At 36.1% G+C, this 20,179-nt stretch overlaps 2 protein-coding genes and 2 long non-coding RNA genes across 5 annotated transcripts in view; 2 read left to right on the forward strand and 2 right to left on the reverse strand.

The window, feature by feature from the left end:
• Window positions 1-135: 135 nt before the first annotated feature.
• On the reverse strand, window positions 136-6,014 carry LOC113469350. Its single transcript, XR_003392800.1, has 3 exons — window positions 5,996-6,014; window positions 455-498; window positions 136-210 (listed from the first exon to the last, which is right to left on the reverse strand). It is a non-coding gene; the product is annotated as an uncharacterized LOC113469350 (long non-coding RNA).
• LOC113469348 lies at window positions 2,373-2,848 on the forward strand. Its single transcript, XR_003392798.1, has 2 exons — window positions 2,373-2,568; window positions 2,742-2,848. It is a non-coding gene; the product is annotated as an uncharacterized LOC113469348 (long non-coding RNA).
• Window positions 6,015-6,063: 49 nt separating the features above from the next.
• LOC113469343 (mitochondrial uncoupling protein 2-like) lies at window positions 6,064-8,114 on the forward strand (the record flags this gene model as incomplete). Its single annotated transcript, XM_026826957.1, has 3 exons — window positions 6,064-6,307; window positions 6,822-7,104; window positions 7,796-8,114. Coding segments are annotated over 3 exons (642 nt in total), but the record flags the coding sequence as incomplete, so codon positions are not given.
• A 9,853-nt stretch (window positions 8,115-17,967) lies between these two features.
• Window positions 17,968-20,179, reverse strand: part of LOC103513865 (acetylcholine receptor subunit alpha-type acr-16-like) — a 20,041-nt gene continuing 17,829 nt past the window's right edge. For both annotated transcript variants that reach the window (XM_017445978.2, XM_026826966.1), the window contains exons 2-3: window positions 19,764-19,873; window positions 17,968-18,445 (exon numbers count right to left, since the gene is read on the reverse strand). In XM_017445978.2, coding sequence (XP_017301467.2) covers window positions 18,212-18,445; window positions 19,764-19,853 — 324 coding nt within the window. In that variant the 5' untranslated portion in view covers window positions 19,854-19,873 and the 3' untranslated portion in view covers window positions 17,968-18,211. The remainder of the gene's footprint in view (window positions 18,446-19,763; window positions 19,874-20,179) is intronic.

Here is a 20,179-nt window from a genome sequence, read left to right on the forward strand (position 1 = left end):
AGACTTTCTCGGTTTCTCCACTTTATCATGTTGTTGCTGTAGCGGTGTAGCTGCACCAAAGGGGGGTTGATGGTCTCTAGCCAAGATTACTTGTCCCGTCCCGAACCGCAGTCAACCATTATGAGGACCTGTGCTTGGAAGAGGAGGAATAAGATATAGTAAAAACTAAAAAGGAGAAGAAATAGAAGGGGGAAAGATCCCAATACCTACCTATCTATAAACCCTATCTATAAACCGTGTTAAGTGTACCTACATTGTACATACATAGATAGGTGTACCTACCTATTTCTTAACAATAATTCATTGGTATTCTGTGACTCCCAATTATTGAAATATAACTAATAAATTGCCAAAGTACCCCAATTCATATTTTGAGGAACGGAAGAGGAGGAATAAGATATAGTAAAAACTAAAAAGGGGAAGAAATAGAAGGGGGAAAGATCCCAATACCTACCTATCTATAAACCGTGTTCAGTGTACATACATAGATAGGTGTACCTACTACCTACCTATTTCTAAACAATAATTCATTGGTATTCTGTGACTCCCAATTATTGAAATATAACTAATAAATTGCCAAAGTACCCTAATTCATATATACATAGATAGGTGTACCTACCTATCTATTTCTAAACAATAATTCATTGGTATTCTGTGACTCTCAATTATTGAAATATAACTAATAAATTGCCAAAGTACCCTAATTCATATTTTGAGGAATTTCAGGTTTTGGATCAAAAAGTCGAACAACAAAATTTATTAACCTATAGACAGATATAAACATAACATCAAAATACATACGAGTAACAACAATATGATTTTTAAATTTCGAGTTTTTAAACAAAGAGGACTCTTTTTCTTTCTTTGGATTCCTTCAACGAAGATTGCTGCAGAGGGAAACACAAAAAGGTGAAAAATAAATTGAAAGAAAGTTCCAAAGTATAATGTTAAATTTTGTACGTACCTATACGTATTTTCGTACATTATCGTAGCTATGAAACAACTGCTACATTAGACTCGTGTTGTCTGTGTCGTAGCATGTATGCCTATTATCAGATGGGCGGACACAATACTCGTACGTACCTATACGTATTTTCGTACATTCGTAGCTATGAAACAACTGCTACATTAGACTCGTGTTGTCTGTGTTGTAGCATGTATGCCTATTATCAGATGGGCGGACACAATAGTTCCCATTCAGGTGCTGGGTCAACATGAGAACACCAGGAAGTAACCCGTTGAAATATTTGCAATCTAAAAACGAGTGCCAGCCTAGTTAGCTTGGTTGGTAGCGCGTCTGCCTTGTAAGCGCTATGTCAACGGGTTCGATTCCCGCCCGGGGATGGATTTTATCCTGACCGGATAATGTTCCTTCTCGGAACGGCTGACTTTCTCCTATCCTGTCCTCGTTCTCTTTTCGATTTCGGGACGATAAGATCTTGGCAGTTACAGTTCCCTTTAACAAACCTCTAAAAAAGAAAGAATAAATGAATAACGGGTTTGAGATGTCTATTTAATTCATAACGGCCGCGGGTTCTTCCCGCCCGAGGATGGATTTTATCCTGACCGGATAATGTTCCTTTGGCTGACTTTCTCCTATCCTGTCCTCGTTCTCTCTTCGATTTCGGGACGATAAGATCTTGGCAATTACAGTTCCCTTTAACAAACCTCTAAAAAAGAAAGAATAAATGAATAACTGGTTTGAGATGTCTATTTAATTCATAACCTAAAATTTAGCGTTAAAAAGGTTAAAACCATATTAATAACACGAGGTTAATGTTATTTTAATTCATAACCTAAAATTTAGCGTTAAAAAGGTTAAAACCATATTAATAACACGAGGTTAATGTTATTTTTTGTCCAACAGTTACAAGGAGAGGCAAATACAAAGGGCCCGGTGAAGAAAATAGTCCTTTCCCAAGCTTCCAATGTTGCCAACAATGCTTATTGTTAACAGTTTTCTTTATTCATTTTTTGATAATTTATCTATAGGCACAGGGGCAGGATGCAAGTATGAGTGCAAGGAAATGCAAGAAGATTTATTGGTTATTGGTAAAAAATAAATGAAATTTTACTCCCGGAATGTGTGAATATCAGATATTTCTGGTAGATTCCTATATTGAAATAATTCTTCCTTCTAAATGCCCGGGGCACAATATGACAATACGCTTAACCAATTAGATTAAGACAATCTGGTTATGTTTAAATTAACCCAAGTAGACGGCTTAATCCAACTAGATTAACTTTGTTTAGGGCCCTTTATCTAAATCCGTGTCTAGCAAATATAAATAATCTTAAAAGTATCTGTATTTTGGTCGAAATAGGAAGATACCTAGCACTAGCATTGAGTTACAGTAGAAAGGTGAAAATTAGAATCAGCTAAGTAGGTATATTATGACCAATTTTGATAATTGTCTTCATCTCGACATTATTTGAGTTTAAGCAAGATGATTGAGATTGTGAATAATATTTGCTGACTGTCGTTGAAAACATACGTTAGGATGAATCTTCTATGCATTGTGATATTTTTTCAACTTTTTTTTCCCACGAGTTTATGGAGTTTCGTAGGTTAAGTAGATTTTAATTTAAGAGAGGAATAAATATAAGTGTTTTGTATTTCTGAGGCAATAAAATTGTTTTTATTTGGATTTTGGAATAATACAAAATTACATTGTTTTCAATTTCACTTTTATTTTCCTTAGGTGTCCATCGCATCGACTACTTTTTCAGGAGTTTCGTAGGTTAAGTAGATTTTAATTTAAGAGAGGAATAAATATATGTGTTTTGTATTTTTGTGGCAATAAAATTGTTTTTATTTGGAATATTTGGATTTTGGAATAATACAAAATTACATTGTTTTCAATTTCACTTTTATTTTCCTTAGGTGTCCATCGCATCGACTACTTTTTCAGAGCTGGTCCACAATTATTGGGATCTATTCACGAGACTAAAGTTAGCTGATAAGGATGGGGCTCATCCCACTCAAAACAGAAAAGAAAAAGATAATAATAAAAGAATTCAAATTGAATCGTTTATTATTGGATTTTGGAATAATACAAAATTACATTGTTTTCAATTTCACTTTTATTTTCCTTAGGTGTCCATCGCATCGACTACTTTTTCAGAGCTGGTCCACAATTATTGGGATCTATTCACGAGACTAAAGTTACCTGATAAGGATGGGGCTCATCCCACTCAGTAGTTTTTCACCCTTGAAACCTACTGTAAGAGATTTTTCAAAAATTGATCCAACACACAAGTCAATAATAAATGTTTTTAAAATATTATAAAATATTTATTTACAACATCAATATATATTTTATGTATAATTTAATTAAACATTTATAATTCAGGACATAATTTCAAATTTAACACGTAGGTATTAATTAGATTTCATCGAAATCGAAACAACCCCATGTGCTTCATTGTCGGTAATTATAGGATAAAATCATTGATCTAACATGGGTTTTTAATCTACAAACAACTGAAAATTCGGGCTTCATATTTGTAGACAAAATGAAAATATACAATTCATATATTTATAATTTTATTAATTATTACAATATAAAAATCCTCAACAAAAAGCCCCGAGGTAATGTACCTAACCTATGTACCTACCTACCAAGGGGAGGAAAATTTTGAAAAATGTTTCGTTCAAGTTCGAATTTCGTCTTCTAGATAGCGCATCATGTACCTCATATACATGTCCTCGTGGGGCTAACCATCTCTTTTTTGCCTGTGTAGGTGTACCTACCAACAATAGCACATGGGGCATTCGATTTCAAAGAACCTTTTTTAAATTATTTATCTACATCTTACAAATTTAAGGCAAATTGAATTTATTCGGTCGATTTCCGGACAGAAACAGAGCAGGCGTTTTGGATTAAAGCAAAAAGATTTTTAATCAAGTTACCTATATGGCCCTTTATCTAAACCCGTGTCTAGCAAACATAAATAATCTTAAAAGTATCTGTATTTTGGTCGAAATAGGAAGATACCTAGCACCTAGCACTAGCATTGAGTTACAGTAGAAAGGTGAAAATTAGAAAAAAAAAAGACCTACCTAATCTCCTAATAGGTATCAATCGGAATTTTTGGACGACGTGAAATGACATATCTGAGTTATCATCTAAAGTGAACGCCTGGCTCGTTTTTCCTTCAATCTGGACAACACAAAGTTAAAAAAATTATTGTTAACAGTTTTCTTTATTCATTTTTTGATAATTTATCTATAGGCACAGGGGCAGGATGCAAGTATGAGTGCAAGGAACTCGAAAATTTCAGCCTAGTTGGCTTGGAGAGTAGCGCGTCTACCTTGTAAACGCTAGGTGGCGTGTTCGATTTCCGCGCGGGATGGATGATATCCTAAAAACAGATAAGGTTCGTTTTCGGAATGGCTGGCTTTCTCCTTAATAATCTTAAAAGTATCTGTATTTTGGTCGAAATAGGAAGATACCTAGCACTAGCATTGAGTTACAGTAGAAAGGTGAAAATTAGAAAAAAAAAGACCTACCTAATCTCCTAATAGGTAGTAGGTATCAATCGGCATTTTTGGACGACGTGAAATGACATATCTGAGTTATCATCTAAAGTGAACGCCTGGCTCGTTTTTCCTTCAATCTGGACAACACAAAGTTAAAAAATTATTGTTAACAGTTTTCTTTATTCATTTTTTGATAATTTATCTATAGGCACAGGGGCAGGATGCAAGTATGAGTGCAAGGAAATGCAAGAAGATTTATTGGTTATTGGTAAAAAGTAAAAGAAATTTTACTCTCTGAATGTGTGAATATCAGATATTTCTGGTAGATTCCTATATTGAAATAATTCTTCCTTCTAAATGCCCGGGGCACAATATGACAATACGCTTAACCAATTAGATTAAGACAATCTGGTTATGTTTAAATTAACCTAAGTAGACGGCTTAATCCAACTAGATTAACTTTGTAAAGTGTGTCCCCGGGGATATAGGGTCCTCGTGCATTTCCCTACTTGACCTCGCCCCTGTCTAAACGTGATATAACTATTCCTGTGTCTAAATAACATCAACCCATTAGTGTTTTATCGGTCACCAAGAAGATAAGTAGAAAATGAAGAGCGCATTGATATCCTATTAAGTTCTCATTGATCGACATTAAGTCTGGGGCCGTACTTGAAAATTAAAGGTACCTAATCCAATGGGACTAAGCAATCTGTAGAATTTTAGCCTTCACCATAATGATATCCTATTAAGTTCTCATTGATCAACATTAAGTCTGGGGCCGTACTTGAAAATTAAAGGTACCTAATCCAATGGGACTAAGCAATTCCTATTAAGTTCTCATTGATCAACATTAAGTCTGGGGCCGTACTTGAAAATTAAAGGTACCTAATCCAATGGGACTAAGCAATCTGTAGAATTTTAGCCTTCACCATAATTATATTGGTTAATTTCATTGGGAATTAATTAGGGTGACCGTAAAAAAACGATGTCGAAATTTTGTCAACGGGAACCCCACAAAGTGTTAAGTTCTTCCAGATTTTAAGATAGCCAGTGTTTAATCTCAAATTTTGGTCCCTGGCATTAGAAATTATGTAGAAGTAAAGACCCATGAACACTAATGGTTCAATGAAATATAATTTTAATCTCAAATTTTGGTCCCTGGCATTAGAAATTATGTAGAAGTAAAGACCCATGAACACTAATGGTTCAATGAAATATAATCTCTAGATAGGTAGTATTTATAGATAATTATAATGAGGTATAAAAGAGAGAACTTTGGAATAAAATCGAGATAAGTAGCACTACATAATTTAACTACCTTAAAAATAAATTACACTAAGTAGGTAAATTTGAGTTTCAAAAGTGAAGTCACAGATAAAGACCTAATGGAAGAGGAGGAATAAGATATAGTAAAAACTAAAAAGGGGAAGAAATAGAAGGGGGAAAGATCCCAATACCTACCTATCTATAAACCGTGTTCAGTGTACATACATAGATAGGTGTACCTACTACCTACCTATTTCTAAACAATAATTCATTGGTATTCTGTGACTCCCAATTATTGAGCCTGAAGATAAGCAACGTCTAATCTGCCCACTTTCTCCTCTTTGCTTCCAGGCAACACATCCCATATCAGTATTATGGCGAGGGTAGGAGCCGGTATGACCACAGGATGTCTAGCGGTTCTCATTGCCCAACCCACCGACGTGGTCAAAGTCCGATTTCAAGCTCAGCTCAGGGGCAGCTCAAATAACCGGTATTCCAACACGCTTCAAGCCTACGCGAAAATCGCCAGGGAAGAAGGTGCCAAAGGACTTTGGAAAGGTATGTTGGTTGTTGTAGGTCATTTTCCGTTTGTCCGCGACCATATCCGTTTCTCCCCATCCGTGGACCAACAAGCTCCGGCTTTTAAGGATGGGTATACCATTTTTTGAATATTTATTTAATTGAGAGATTTGTACCGAATAACTAATAAATGGAAACTTCATAAATAAATATTTCTTTGTTTGCAACAAAAGAAGTGTTCTTTTAACGGGCAATACTTTGGTAATCTTACCTAATGGGGAGGGTGATTTTGAGATACAGGCTTCGGTAGGGTTGATTTAATACAGTAGGTTTTCAAGCCCTACGAAAGATATGTATTTCCAGAACCGTTGAGGGCTTGAGGGTGATTGTAAATTTACGGTTTAGATTTGCAAACACTCTCCAAATACATACTTCCTTGGAGGACAAGCTGATAAGAGGACACTTTGGTTAGGTGAAAAATACTGGGTGTTAACTTTTATATAATTTTCTATAATATTGACTATAATTTTCCTCCAATCACTTTTCGTTGCAGGCACTGCATCCAACGCGAGTCGTAACGCCATCGTCAATGTATCCGAGATCGTCTGCTATGACATCATCAAGGAATTCTTCGTCTCTCGGAAGATATTGGAGGATGCGATGCCCTGTCATTTCACCTCCGCGGTCATCGCTGGATTCTGCGCCACATTGGTTGCCTCACCGGTTGATGTGGTGAAGACTCGCTACATGAACTCCAAACCGGGGACATACTCCGGTGCCGCCAACTGTGCAGCTCAGATGTTCTCCCAGGAAGGCTTCAATGCGTTCTACAAAGGGTAGGTGTTTTGTTTGTAGGTATCTAGTTAATTCAAGAGTCTCGCTGGGGGACTTTAAACAGGGCGTATACCAGCCTATATTTCCCTTGCTAAAGAAATGGCAAAGGCTGAGTGCGACGGGCATCCACTTGTAAAATTTTGTAGTCAAAACCAAATGACAGCCCAAAGCAATCACCCTAGCTAGAGCTGATAAGCAATCATCCTAGTTAGGCTGATTGAGAGGCTGACGAAAAACGCCGATCCCGTCTCTAGACGGGAAAAGGCGAAGAAAAAGAAGAAGAGGAATTTATTCCAGACTTTCTCGGTTTCTCCACTTTACCATGTTGTTGTTGCTGTAGCGGTGTAGCTGCACCAAAGGGGGGTTGATGGTCTCTAGCCAAGATTACTTGGCCCGTCCCGAACCGCAGTCAACCATTATGAGGACCTGTGCTTTCCTGTGAGCCATGATAAGTCCTTCATTATAGGAGAGGCATATGGTTTGCAAAGTATAATATCATCATTACTGGTCTGGGTGGTCCTTTAGTATGACCTATTTCTATAGTTTTTTTAATCGCCTCTGTTCAAGTCCTTCATTATAGGAGAGGCAAATGGTTTGCAAAGTATAATATCATCATTACTGGTCTGGGTGGTCCTTTAGTATGACCTATTTCTATAGTTTTTTTAATCGCCTGTTTTTCCATTTGTTTTTCAGATTTACTCCATCATTTTGTCGTCTGGTGACCTGGAATATCGTGCTGTGGTTGAGTTATGAGCAGATCAAATTGGCGATCAACTCTCATATCCTGGTTCATGAAGAAACAGTCTAGATTATATTTCAAGATATTTATTATTTTTGTTTCACGAGCATTTGATATTTTCTTTTGTGTTTAAACATTTATGTTGCATAGTATCGAGATTTATTTTGTGTTTATATTTAGTAAGATGCTTTGTGAGATGCGTAATTTTTTGTCGTTGGTCCTATTTTCATTAATGTATAATCGATTAATCGCCAAAGTTTCTATCTGGGTCCCTGGTTATCTGAAAGATTTGGTAAACTAATTAGGTCTGACGAGTAATCTTCCGTTTGTAATACTTTTTAGTTTTTTACTTTTCATGTTAGGAGTTAGGTTCCTCTTATTTTTTAGAACTTCGACACCACATCCTGGAAGTTTTGCTGAGGGGAGTATTTGATGGGAAATTAGGTTCAACAACGGGGCCTCATCCTGATTTATTAAAAAAAATTGAAAAAGCATGGCCAAATATTGATAAGACTAAATATGACCTGGGTATAAGTAATAAGAATGTGGAGAAGCACATCACTTCTCAATTCATTATACAAATCTAACGAGAAAACAATACGATTCTCACTTTGCAACCTGGAAATAAATAACATGAGAGGGAGAAAGGGAGGGCGGGAGAGAGAGGAATTAGAACAAAAAATAAATAGCCTAATTTTACTAAAAAAAGTTGCTTTAATTTTCCCCAAACCTTTATAATAGAATTATGTACATATGTGGAATTTAAATAGGCATTGTGTCCCATTTTCAGCATTTTATGGACCTCAAGTCCTAACCAGGGTAATCTTAAGGTAAAAACACACTACCATCACGTCACGTGACGTAACGTGATGGTAGTGTTGCTGTCCTGAACGAAATTACCTACAATATTATGGGAAAACTTTGAACTATATCTTTCTGACTCCCCATGACTTCACGTGACTTGGTGTGATGGTAGTGTGTTTCTACCTTTAATTATGTCGCTGTAATGCTGGGAATTATACATCTACCTAGCTCCAGAAGATAGTAATTTTTTTATGCTAAATAAATCAACTGTTAAGTCGAGTGTATTTACAAGCCACCCAGGGAACTAGGCCAGCTAGTTCCCCTTGTTGGTAAAACAATGGTATATCTTTCTGACTCCCCATGACTTCACGTGACTTGGCGTGATGGTAGTGTGTTTCTACCTTTAAGTATGTCGCTGTAATGCTGGGAAATATACATCTACCTAGCTCCAGAATATAGTAATTTTTCATGCTAAATAAATCAACTGTTAAGTCGAGTGTATTTACAAGCCACCCAGGGAACTAGGCCAGCTAGTTCCCCTTGTTGGTAAAACAATAATTTTTCACTAAAAGAAACATAAATTAAAGGAAACGTAATGACTAGAAACATAAATTAATTTTTCTCTGTAGTATCTCCCGAACTGTCCTAGAAAAAAAACCGTCTATGAAAAATGCAAATACCTAAATTCATAACCTACATTAATCTCGTCATAAAAACTCTGGGGCAATTTGAGTTAAAGTAGTATCTCCCGAACTGTCCTAGAAAAAAACCGTCTATGAAAAATGCAAATACCTAAATTCATAACCTACATTAATCTCGTCATAAAAACTCTGGGGCAATTTGAGTTAAGAATTTTCCAAAACCGAGAGTATTTTCTTGAGTTATCGAACGGAATGAACATTTGTAGGACTGCCTGATCCTCAGAAGTGAATAGGGAGCAGTAATAGGGGACGTTAAAATGAGCTAAGGGGATTCTAGACAACATAAAATACAACTAAATCATCGCTTTTAAATGTGACTAAAATAACATAGCCGAAAGTATTTTCTTGAGTTATCGAACGGAATGAACATTTGTAGGACTGCCTGATCCTCAGAAGTGAATAGGGAGCAGTTATAGGGGACGTTAAAATGAGCTAAGGGGATTCTAGACAACATAAAATACAACTAAATCATCGCTTTTAAATGTGACTAAAATAACATAACTAAATCTTGTAGAATCCTTGAATCTATGCTTTCACGTGTAAGTAGGTACAACAAATAAGTGTTGTGTCTGTTTTAATACATAAGTAGGTATGTATCGGTGAGGTAAACAAGGACTTTGTTTAAACTATAGTACTACCTACTTTGTTGCTGTAGGTAGAACATACATTAGATAGGTAGGTATTAGGTACCCCTGGGTAAATCACAGCAGTTAATAAGATTATTTTTTATGAACGCCGGACTTTGTTTAAACTACAGTACCTACTACCTACTTTGTTACTGTAGGTAGAACATACATTAGATAGGTAGGTATTAGGTACCCACGGGTAAATCACAGCAGTTAATAAGATTATTTTTTATGAACGCCTGAAAACTCATAAAGATATGCAATGTGCCAAGCAAAAAAGATATTTTTTTATTGCCGAGAAACAAAGCTCAAGAGTATAGGTATGAGAGTTGAGAGTGTGTGAGCGTATTATTAGTTTCTACACAGTTAATGCGAGTTGTAGTAGCACATAAAAATATTGCATTGTAGGTAGGACTGGTGGCAGTAAAAACACAAGTAGTGTTATAAAACTTAATAATGCATGAAACGCCTAGTGAAGCACTTTTTTTCCTTCGCTCACATAAAAATGAGAGCTTACATCAAAGTAGTGTTATAAAACTTAATAATGCATGAAACGCCTAGTGAAGCACTTTTTTTCCTTCGCTCACATAAAAATGAGAGCTTACATCAATACGAAGTAGAATAAGACAGGCCCGGGTTTAACTTCGTCCCTAGGATTTTACCGGACTCATTAGATATTATCACTCTTTTTCTTCGCTTTATTTGAATACAAAGAACACTAGAAAGTAACCCGTAGATATATACAGGCCCGGGTTTGACTTCGTCCCTAGATTTTACCGGACTCATTAGATATTTTCACTCTTTTTCTTCGCTTTATTTGAATACAAAGAACACTAGAAAGTAACCCGTAGATATATTCGTAATTAAAAAACGAGTACAAATTTTGATCGATTGTGAGCATCGAACCTAGAACCTTCTGGTAAGCAAACGCGTTAGAACTGGACTGACCGTAAAAAGGGAAAGTTCATATTTTCTTTGAGAGTATAGGTTTCTCGCCAAAGAGAGAGCATTGAGAGTCATCCAATCTATGTACGAGACTTTGCATTGTTTAAATTTTATGCCCCTCCTCAGTCACTAGGCTAAGGGGGCCGTAATCCCCAATTCAGTTGCCCCTCCGAACCTGTGCAATGTGTGCTTCACATTGTATGCCAATATGAATCATTTACTTGAATAGGAACCAATTGTCTTTGTTTCTGCTGCAATATTTACACAGCTGTACCGTGCACACCTATGTAAAATACTCACTGAAACCCAAGTTGGACAATTTATTTCAGTTGTACAAACCTCGTCTAAAGTTCTAGGACTAACTATGGAGCACAATAAATAGGCAAAAATGTTGATTTAAAATGTAAGACTGAATGGCTACATAAGCTGTAGCTGATTGACAAGAGAATTATAAAGTCTAGACAGTATAGATTCTCAGATTCGCCCTCTACTAGCAGAAAATTGTGCTGGGAGCATCCTGTAGGTATTTTGAATTATCATAAAGCACAGATTCACAAATGTGAAGCTTTGAAAGTGATGGAAATTGAATCCTAGACAGTATCTATAGATTCTCAGATTCGCCCTCTACTAGCAGAAATTTGTGCTGGGAGCATCCTGTAGGTATTTTGAATTATCATAAAGCACAGATTCACAAATGTGAAGCTTTGCAAGTGATGGAAATTGAATGCTGAATGGCTACATAAGCTGTAGCTGATTGACAAGAGAATAATTATAAAGGCATAGTAAATCCTTAGTAAATCCTTAAGGCATGGCCGTTCATGTCACTCATCCATTTAGTGGTCTTGCTCGGCGTAGCTTAACAAAAACGAACCCGAAAATAGCCTATAACCTTCAGGGGAGTGCAAGCAATAAGTTCACAAAGTTTCATAGCAATCGGATGAGCGGTTTGGCCAGGCATAAAGTTCGAACAAACACACACAAACAAACAAATATTCATTTTTATATTTTAGATAACCTTATAAACCAATCCATAAAAAGTATGGAAAGTAGAGTAATTTCCCCAAGATACCTTCATTTATTGATTTATCTACTACTTCTTGTTAAAATAATTACGTCTAGAGTTCTAGAGCCTAGACAGTATCTATAGATTCTCAGATTCGCCCTCTACTAGCAGAAATTTGTGCTGGGAGCATCCTGTAGGTATTTTGAATTATCATAAAGCACAGATTCACAAATGTGAAGCTTTGAAAGTGATGGAAATTGAATTTGAAAAACTCTTTCCCCACATATATCCTCTTTGGAGTCTTCAGTCCGAGTGTCTTTGAAGGAAAGACTGAAACTGCGACAAGGAAAATGAAACGAAAGGTACAGGGTGTCTACCAAAATGGAAAAACAAAATTCCCTGACTTTATACTCGGTTTTCCAGTCCATTTTTTCCGAATTTCCAGTCTACTTTTTCAAGATTTTCCACCCTATTCCCACTGCGTCACAACAGATTTTTTACAGGGTGTCTACCAAAATGGAAAAACAAAATTCCCTGACTTTACTCGGTTTTCCAGTCCATTTTTTCCGAATTTCCAGTCTACTTTTTCAAGATTTCCCACCCTATTCCCACTGCGTCACAACAGATTTTTTTTTCTTCAAGGTAATGTTCCCAAGCCTATTCAACATTAATTCTCCAATCTTTTAATATTCATTTTTATATTTTAGATAACCTTATAAACCAATCCATAAAAAGTATGGAAAGTAGAGTAATTTCCCCAAGATACCTTCATTTATTGATTTATCTACTACTTCTTGTTAAAATAATTACGTCTAGAGTTCTAGAGTCTAGACAGTATAGATTCTCAGATTCGCCCTCTACTAGCAGAAAATTGTGCTGGGAGCATCCTGTAGGTATTTTGAATTATCATAAAGCACAGATTCACAAATGTGAAGCTTTGAAAGTGATGGAAATTGAATTTGAAAAACTCTTTCCCCACATATATCCTCTTTGGAGTCTTCAGTCCGAGTGTCTTTGAAGGAAAGACTGAAACTGCGACAAGGAAAATGAAAAGAAAGGTACAGGGTGTCTACCAAAATGGAAAAACAAAATTCCCTGACTTTACTCGGTTTTCCAGTCCATTTTTTTTTCCGAATTTCCAGTCTACTTTTCAAGATTTTCCACCCTATTCCCACTGCGTCACAACAGATTTTTTTTTCTTCAAGGTAATGTTCCCAAGCCTATTCAACATTAATTCTCCAATCTTTTTTCATCCCACTAGGGTAAGGGCTTAAGTCCTCCATTTGTACATGATATAACTGCGCCGCATTTTTTTTTTTTTTTGTAATTTTTCGGTCTACACATTCACACATCCTGGGGGATGAAGGTTAACACGAAAAGAATAATTCATATTTTGAGGAATTTCAGGTTTTGGATCAAAAGGTCGAACAACAAAATTTGTTAACCTATAGACAGATATAAACATAACATCAAAATACATATGAGTAATTGAGTAACAACAATATAATTTTTAAATTTCGAGTTTTTAAACAAAGAGGACTCTTTTTCTTTCTTTAGATTCCTTCAACGAAGATTGCTGCAGAGGGAAACACAAAAAGGTGAAAAATAAATTGAAAGAAAGTTCCAAAGTATAATGTTAAATTTATCGAGTTTTTAAAAAAAGAGGACTCTTTTTCTTTCTTTGGATTCCTTCAACGAAGATTGCTGCAGAGGGAAACACAAAAAGGTGAAAAATGAATTGAAAGAAAGTTCCAAAGTATAATGTTAAATTTGTTGTACATACCTAAGACATACACAACAGTAAAGTCGTTAAAGTACGGAGTTAATGTTAAATTTGTTGTACATATTATACCTAAGACATACACAACAGTAAAGTCGTTAAAGTACGGAGTTAAGCTAACGTAATGCAAGACATTGGACTTTTGTGAAAATATATATTTCCAAGGTATGTCAGGACTTCAGTAATCGCGGAATTCCAAATAAGATCACCATACCAAAATAATTACTTTATACTATACCCTGTAATATTTTTTTTTTTTTTTTTTTCCACTAGATAAAATGTGTGTTTCTACCTTTCTACTGATCCTAAGATTGTGGATTTTATGCAGGAAGGAATAAATTGAAAACAGTAATTTCATTGAAGTCCTAACCTATAATAATAGCTGAATATTAAAATTTTCCTAGATGTAAATTAGAAACGAGTACATCAAATGAAGAAAGAAGATGTCCACTTACAGAAAATACCTATCCAATAGTTTTCCAAAGCAGTAGGTACCTACTTGGTATTTTTTACACTAAACAATAAAATCAAACATTTTCAATATTCTTCGAGCTGGTAGTTATGTCTCTTGAATGTGTGTTTCTACTGATCCTAAGATTGTGGATTTTATGCAGGAAGAAATAAATTGAAAACAGTCATTTCATTGAAGTCCTAACCTATAATAATGCCGAATATTAAAATTTTCCTAGATGTAAATTAGAAACGAGTACATCAAATGAAGAAAGAAGATGTCCACTTACAGAAAATACCTATCCAATAGTTTTCCGAAGCAGTAGGTACCTACTTGGTATTTTTTACACTAAACAATAAAATCAAACATTTTCAATATTCTTCGAGCTGGTAGTTATGTCTCTTATAAATGTTATTTGAATACCTATGTAATTTTCACAAGACAATCGAAAATTCTGAAATAGCTAAAGAGAAATTTGTGCTTTGTGCAAACTGTTCTCTACCCTGAAGTACGAATTTCAATATGAAATATGAAAGTTATTTTGGATGAAAATATTTTCATCTTCAGTGAAATACCTACCGACTAAATTAAGATATCTTACAGATTACAGACATACAACGAGAAAAAAAAACTTCATCTTTGGCAGTGTTATAAATGTACTAAAATGTAATTAAACTGTAAATGAGATCGCCCTTTGCTCTTCTCTTGTACTTGTATTGAATCTATGTATAATTTATGATACAAGGGCGGTGAGCCAACTCAGTACATCTCTCTTTATCAGCTTATCCTATAATAGGAGGCTCGATATTTAGTTAATTTGTGATAAAAAAAAAACTTCCAAGATTTGAATGCATTAACAAATAACAAAGATTTAAAGAATAATCTTTTACTAAGGGGATGTTTTGAGCAACACGATCCCAACAGATTTTTTGTAGAGTAGGGGTTTTTTCTTCATTAATGTTGTTACTCTTGACGAGCAGAAAAGTACGAGTAGATTAGGTAGGAACCAATAATAATAATTATTATTGTTTAAAGCAGACTCATTATAAAGGAAAAGCTTGATTAGGCAGCAGCCCATGAAGGTTCCACGGATCACCCGGCCATATAATAGTCACACTCAAGGTTGCTTCAATTCAGTGAACTCCAAATCTGTGACTTGAAGAGGCCTAATCCCGGGCACAACCTCGAGTTTCAACAGCATCACGATTCAAACCTACTGCTACCAGCCTTAATCCAAATTTTATGTTTCTATTTCAAAAAAAAAAAAAGGTTCTTCGAGCCCGAAAAAAACGTTCTTTTTCCCTCCCTGAACGAATATAATACTACGAGAGCAAATGTCTTTTGTTAGCTTATCCTATAATAGGAGGCTCGATTTTTAATTAATTTGTGATAAAAAAACTTCCAAGATTTGAATGCATTAACAAATAACAAAGATTTAAAGAATAATCTTTTACTAAGGGGATGTTTTGAGCAACAACATGTCTTTTGTTATTTTTATCCCAGATACTCGGAAAAAGTCAATCAATTGAGAGACAAAGGCAGGCACGATTCCGTATAGGAGGTTAGTTGCTATTCCCAGATTCCCACATGGTAAAAGTGGCAATTTTCATAAGAAATAAAAAGTCTTTTAGAAGAAAATATGATTTGGTAATATTTGGTATGGTTTACGAGGAGATGAAAGATGGATCAGGGTACCCTTCCTGAAAGGGTTTCCGCCCTTTACAAGCGAATGATTTACTTTTTCTAATAAGGAATAAGATTTAAATCCACTCTATACAAAAAATGACGAAAAATTTCTTTAATGAGGACGTTCTTTTGGAACACTGATATTCTGAATTTGGCTCTCTCAAGTTCTTCGAAAGAGGTGATCTCTAAACCCAGGCCTGCTCTCGAACTATTGGGTAAATATACTTGGGAAAATATTTTGGGGATGTTTTTCTACCTTAACCTCTTTTGAAAGAAAGGGGAAAAGAACGAAGATGAGAACTCTAAACCCTGAAATTATTTAAAATCAATAAAGTTTTCGGAAGAAAATCCTTCCTCTTGGTTCTCATTTTCAGGGTTTTCTCAAAATAACTCTTCTGAACCGCCTGCCTTTGGTAAATAAACAGTATTTACCCATCAAGTTTTGTGTTGCTGTCAATTGGAAAATTATTGACCCCCTGATTTTCAGAGCACAATTTTCGATCTCTTATTAGCCCTGTCAAATTTTGACTTAGCGGGGTGGAGTGCTACCGAACTCCTTGATCTTCTGTGGTTTAATTGACGATATAGCTTTTGGAGCCTATTTCACAGTACCTATAAATATGGTTAATTCCGCCCTTTACAAGCGAATGATTTACTTTTTCTAATAAGGAATAAGATTTAAATCCACTCTATACAAAAATGACGAAAAAATTCTTTAATGAGGAAGTTTTTTTGGAACACTAATATTCTAAATTTGGCTCTCTCAAGTTCTTCGAAAGAGGTGATCTCTAAGCCCAGGCCTGCTCTCAAACTATTGGGTAAATATACTTGGGAAAATATTTTGGGGATGTTTTTCTACCTTGACCTCTTTTGAAAGAAAGGGGAAAAGAACGAAGAAAGTTCTTTTGGACCACTAATCTTCTGAATTTGGCTCTCTCAAGTTCTTCGAAAGAGGTGATCTTTAAACCCAGGCCTGCTCTCGAACTATTGGGTAAATATACTTGGGAAAATATTTTGGGGATGTTTTTCTACCTTGACCTCTTTTGAAAGAAAGGGGAAAAGAACGAAGATGAGAACTCTAAACCCTGAAATTATTTAAAATCAATAAAGTTTTCGGAAGAAAAAAGAACGAAAGAGAAAGCGTCAAAAGTTAGGGAGAGGAGAAAAGGGAGAGAAGGAAAGGAGTGGAAGGAGAGAGAGGTCGAAAATGTCCCGAAGGCAGAGGAAAAAGGGAGACGGCATCTCTGACAAATAAATTTTCTCATATCAGTTGACAGTTGTGGCATGAACAAGAGGTCTGATGGCGGAAGAACACTCACATGTAGTGCTCTTGTGATAAACCTATATGACAGAACTAGGAACTTATGAGGAGGCCTTGGGTTCAAATCCCAGCCGAGATGAACAAGAAGTCTGATGGCGGAAGAACACTCATATGTAGTGCTCTTGTGATAAACCTATATGACAGAACTAGGAACTTATGAGGAGGCCTTGGGTTCAAATCCCAGCCGAGGCATATCATTTTATCCTCCATTAGTACGTTACTACGTTATACTTGAACCACAGTATAATAAGTTAGATGTTTTTTTTACTGTTGGGATAAAAGGACTTCTGCAAATAAATGACAGAAAAAATAAAAAATAAAAATGAAATATAATAATAATAATAATAATAATAATAATAATAATAATAATAATAATAATAATAATAATAATTTTGCCCGACTAATCTATAATATTCCTTGTTTCTACATTGTCGTAGTAATGTTCGGGAAAAGTAACAAGATCCTTGGGTATTGTCTTACACATTTTAATATTCCTTGTTTCTACATTGTCGTAGTAATGTTCGGGAAAAGTAACAAGATCCTTGGGTATTGTCTTACACATTTTTAGTTGCTAATGCATTCGAGTTAATAATAAATGAGTGCAACATACTCGCAGGTAACGAAAGTATTGCTTTCCTAGCTAATGACACGAATTATTTACAAGACGAAAGTTGCATTTCAGTACCTACTCGAAACTTAGCCCCGTGAGAATAGTTAGGTAGCTTTCTCATTTAGCAATACATACTACAAGAATCCAAAAAAGATCTTTAGCTTTCTACAACCAAGTACCTTAACAACATTATTGGCAGGGTGCCAGGTACGGCAGGGCGCCAGGCCAAAGTCCATTAACTATGCAAAGTCCAAGCAGAGAGCCGAAAAAAAGGACTCTCCCGGGAATAGGACATCTGGTTTAAGAGCCTCGTGTGATACCCTCTCGGCCGCAGAGATTGCGTCAAAGTAATTTATGCCCTTTCAGTCATTGAATTTGTTTCACAGTAATTCCTTTAAATACTTTTCCCGAACATTACGCCGCCCGGGTCGACCCGCACCGAGTCAACACTTACCACTCCGGATGAAGTTCGAACTATTCGACATCGAGCTGGCCGTGACGTGTCGAAAGTCGTCGTCTATGTTGAGCACGTTCGCCATCAGACTCTTCGAGGTTCTCTCCTTGAGCTCCAACTCCCGCATCTTGTTGCTCATGGCGATGGTTTTCCTCGTGATCTTCTTGTGAGGCCTCTGCATGCACAGAATCCAGGGGATCCACTGCAGAAACAAAAACCTGATCTGTGGACGAAAAAACGGGAGGAAATTAGGAAAAGAACTGAGAATGTTGGAGGATTCTCTGTAATTAGAATTAAATTGAACATGATGGTCTGATACACGTGCTAAGATTTGTCTGCAGACCCGTCTTCCAACATGGTCTCACGAATCGTCTTTTGGTAGATTATACGTGTATTGCTGCACACTCGTACGATCTGTCGAAAGACAAGGCCGTGAGACCAAATGTAGAATTAAATTGAACATGATGGTCTGATACACGTGCTAAGATTTGTCTGCAACTTGGTCTCACGAATCGTCTTTTGGTAGATTATACGTGTATTGCTGCACACTCGTACGATCTGTCGAAAGACAAGGCCGTGAGACCAAATTGGACAAGTCTGCAGACAAAGCGTAACGTGTGTACCAAGCTTCCGGTGTAAAGCGCCAAAGATTATTAAATAAAATAATACTTGGGTACGCAATACGCATCGTCTACTATACTGCTATCGATTCTTCATCTCTCGAAGAACTTTGACTTCAACCAAAGGCCTCAGAAGAGGGCTCTTATCCCTCACCGAATGTGTGTACCTGCAGGTGTAAAGCGCCAAAGATTATAAAATAAAATAATACTTGGGTACGCAATACGCATCTTCTACTATACTGCTATCGATTCTTCATCTCTCGAAGAACTTTGACTTCAACCAAAGGCCTCAGAAGAGGGCTCTTATCCCTCACCGAAAGCAAAAACAGAGCTTTTGAACTTTGCTCTACTCTCTACTGCTGGGGGAAGTTTTCTATTTTCGATTAAAATGTACCGGGGGCAAAAGTCGAAAAGGATAAAAATGCTGAGGCTGGAAGAAAAGTTCATTAATTAATAATTCCTGTCATAAATGGGTTTCTGAACAATTTTGGAGAGTCATTTCTCTTTGCCCTTTTGCCTACGCCCACACGTAGGGTGTTGCCACTTTTTCACTCGTTTACAAGTTAGATTATTATCAATGAAACAAACTTCTGCTCCTTTCTTCCTTCATATCTCCTTTTTCACTCCCTTCCTCTTGGTTCTCATTTTCAGGGTTTTCTCAAAATAACTCTTCTGAACCACCTGCCTTTGGTAAATAAACAGTATTTACCCATCAAGTTTTGTGTTGCTGTCAATTGGAAAATTATTGACCCCCTGATTTTCAGAGCACAATTTTCGATCTCTTATTAGCGCTGTCAAATTTTGACTTCGCGGGGCGGAGTGCTACCGAACTCCTTGATCTTCTGTGGTTTAATTGACGATATAGCTTTTGGAGCCTATTTCACAGTACCTATAAATATGGTTAGATGCACTTATACTTACCCAGTCAGGCATTTCGTGACTGTCAGCAGTCCGATGGTGATAATTGAGCACGACTACAGTGAGCACAACTGACGATGCCACCATGAACATAATACAATTAAAATATGTTCCTAGAAATGAAAACAAAAGGAGCACATGTTAGGGAACGAAGGATCTCAGTATGAAAATGAGACATATTGCTGTAAGACTACGCATAAAATGAAGATATATCTAATATGTCATTAAGAAAACTAGAAACACAGATTTACCATTGACTTTAACTCTGTTAGTCTGCAGATATGTACATGTATATCCACCATGGAGAAATAAAGTTGGTGGTATCTAAAAAGTTAATGAAAATGGAGGTGAGTAGGTCATGGGATCTAAGATGTTTATTTAAAGATGTTGCCTACCCCTTACAATACGTGTTTCCCCCC

The sequence above is a fragment of the Diaphorina citri genome, unplaced genomic scaffold (assembly GCF_000475195.1).
Source record: "Diaphorina citri unplaced genomic scaffold, Diaci psyllid genome assembly version 1.1 scaffold1039, whole genome shotgun sequence".
NCBI classification, from domain to species: Eukaryota; Metazoa; Arthropoda; class Insecta; order Hemiptera; family Psyllidae; genus Diaphorina; species Diaphorina citri.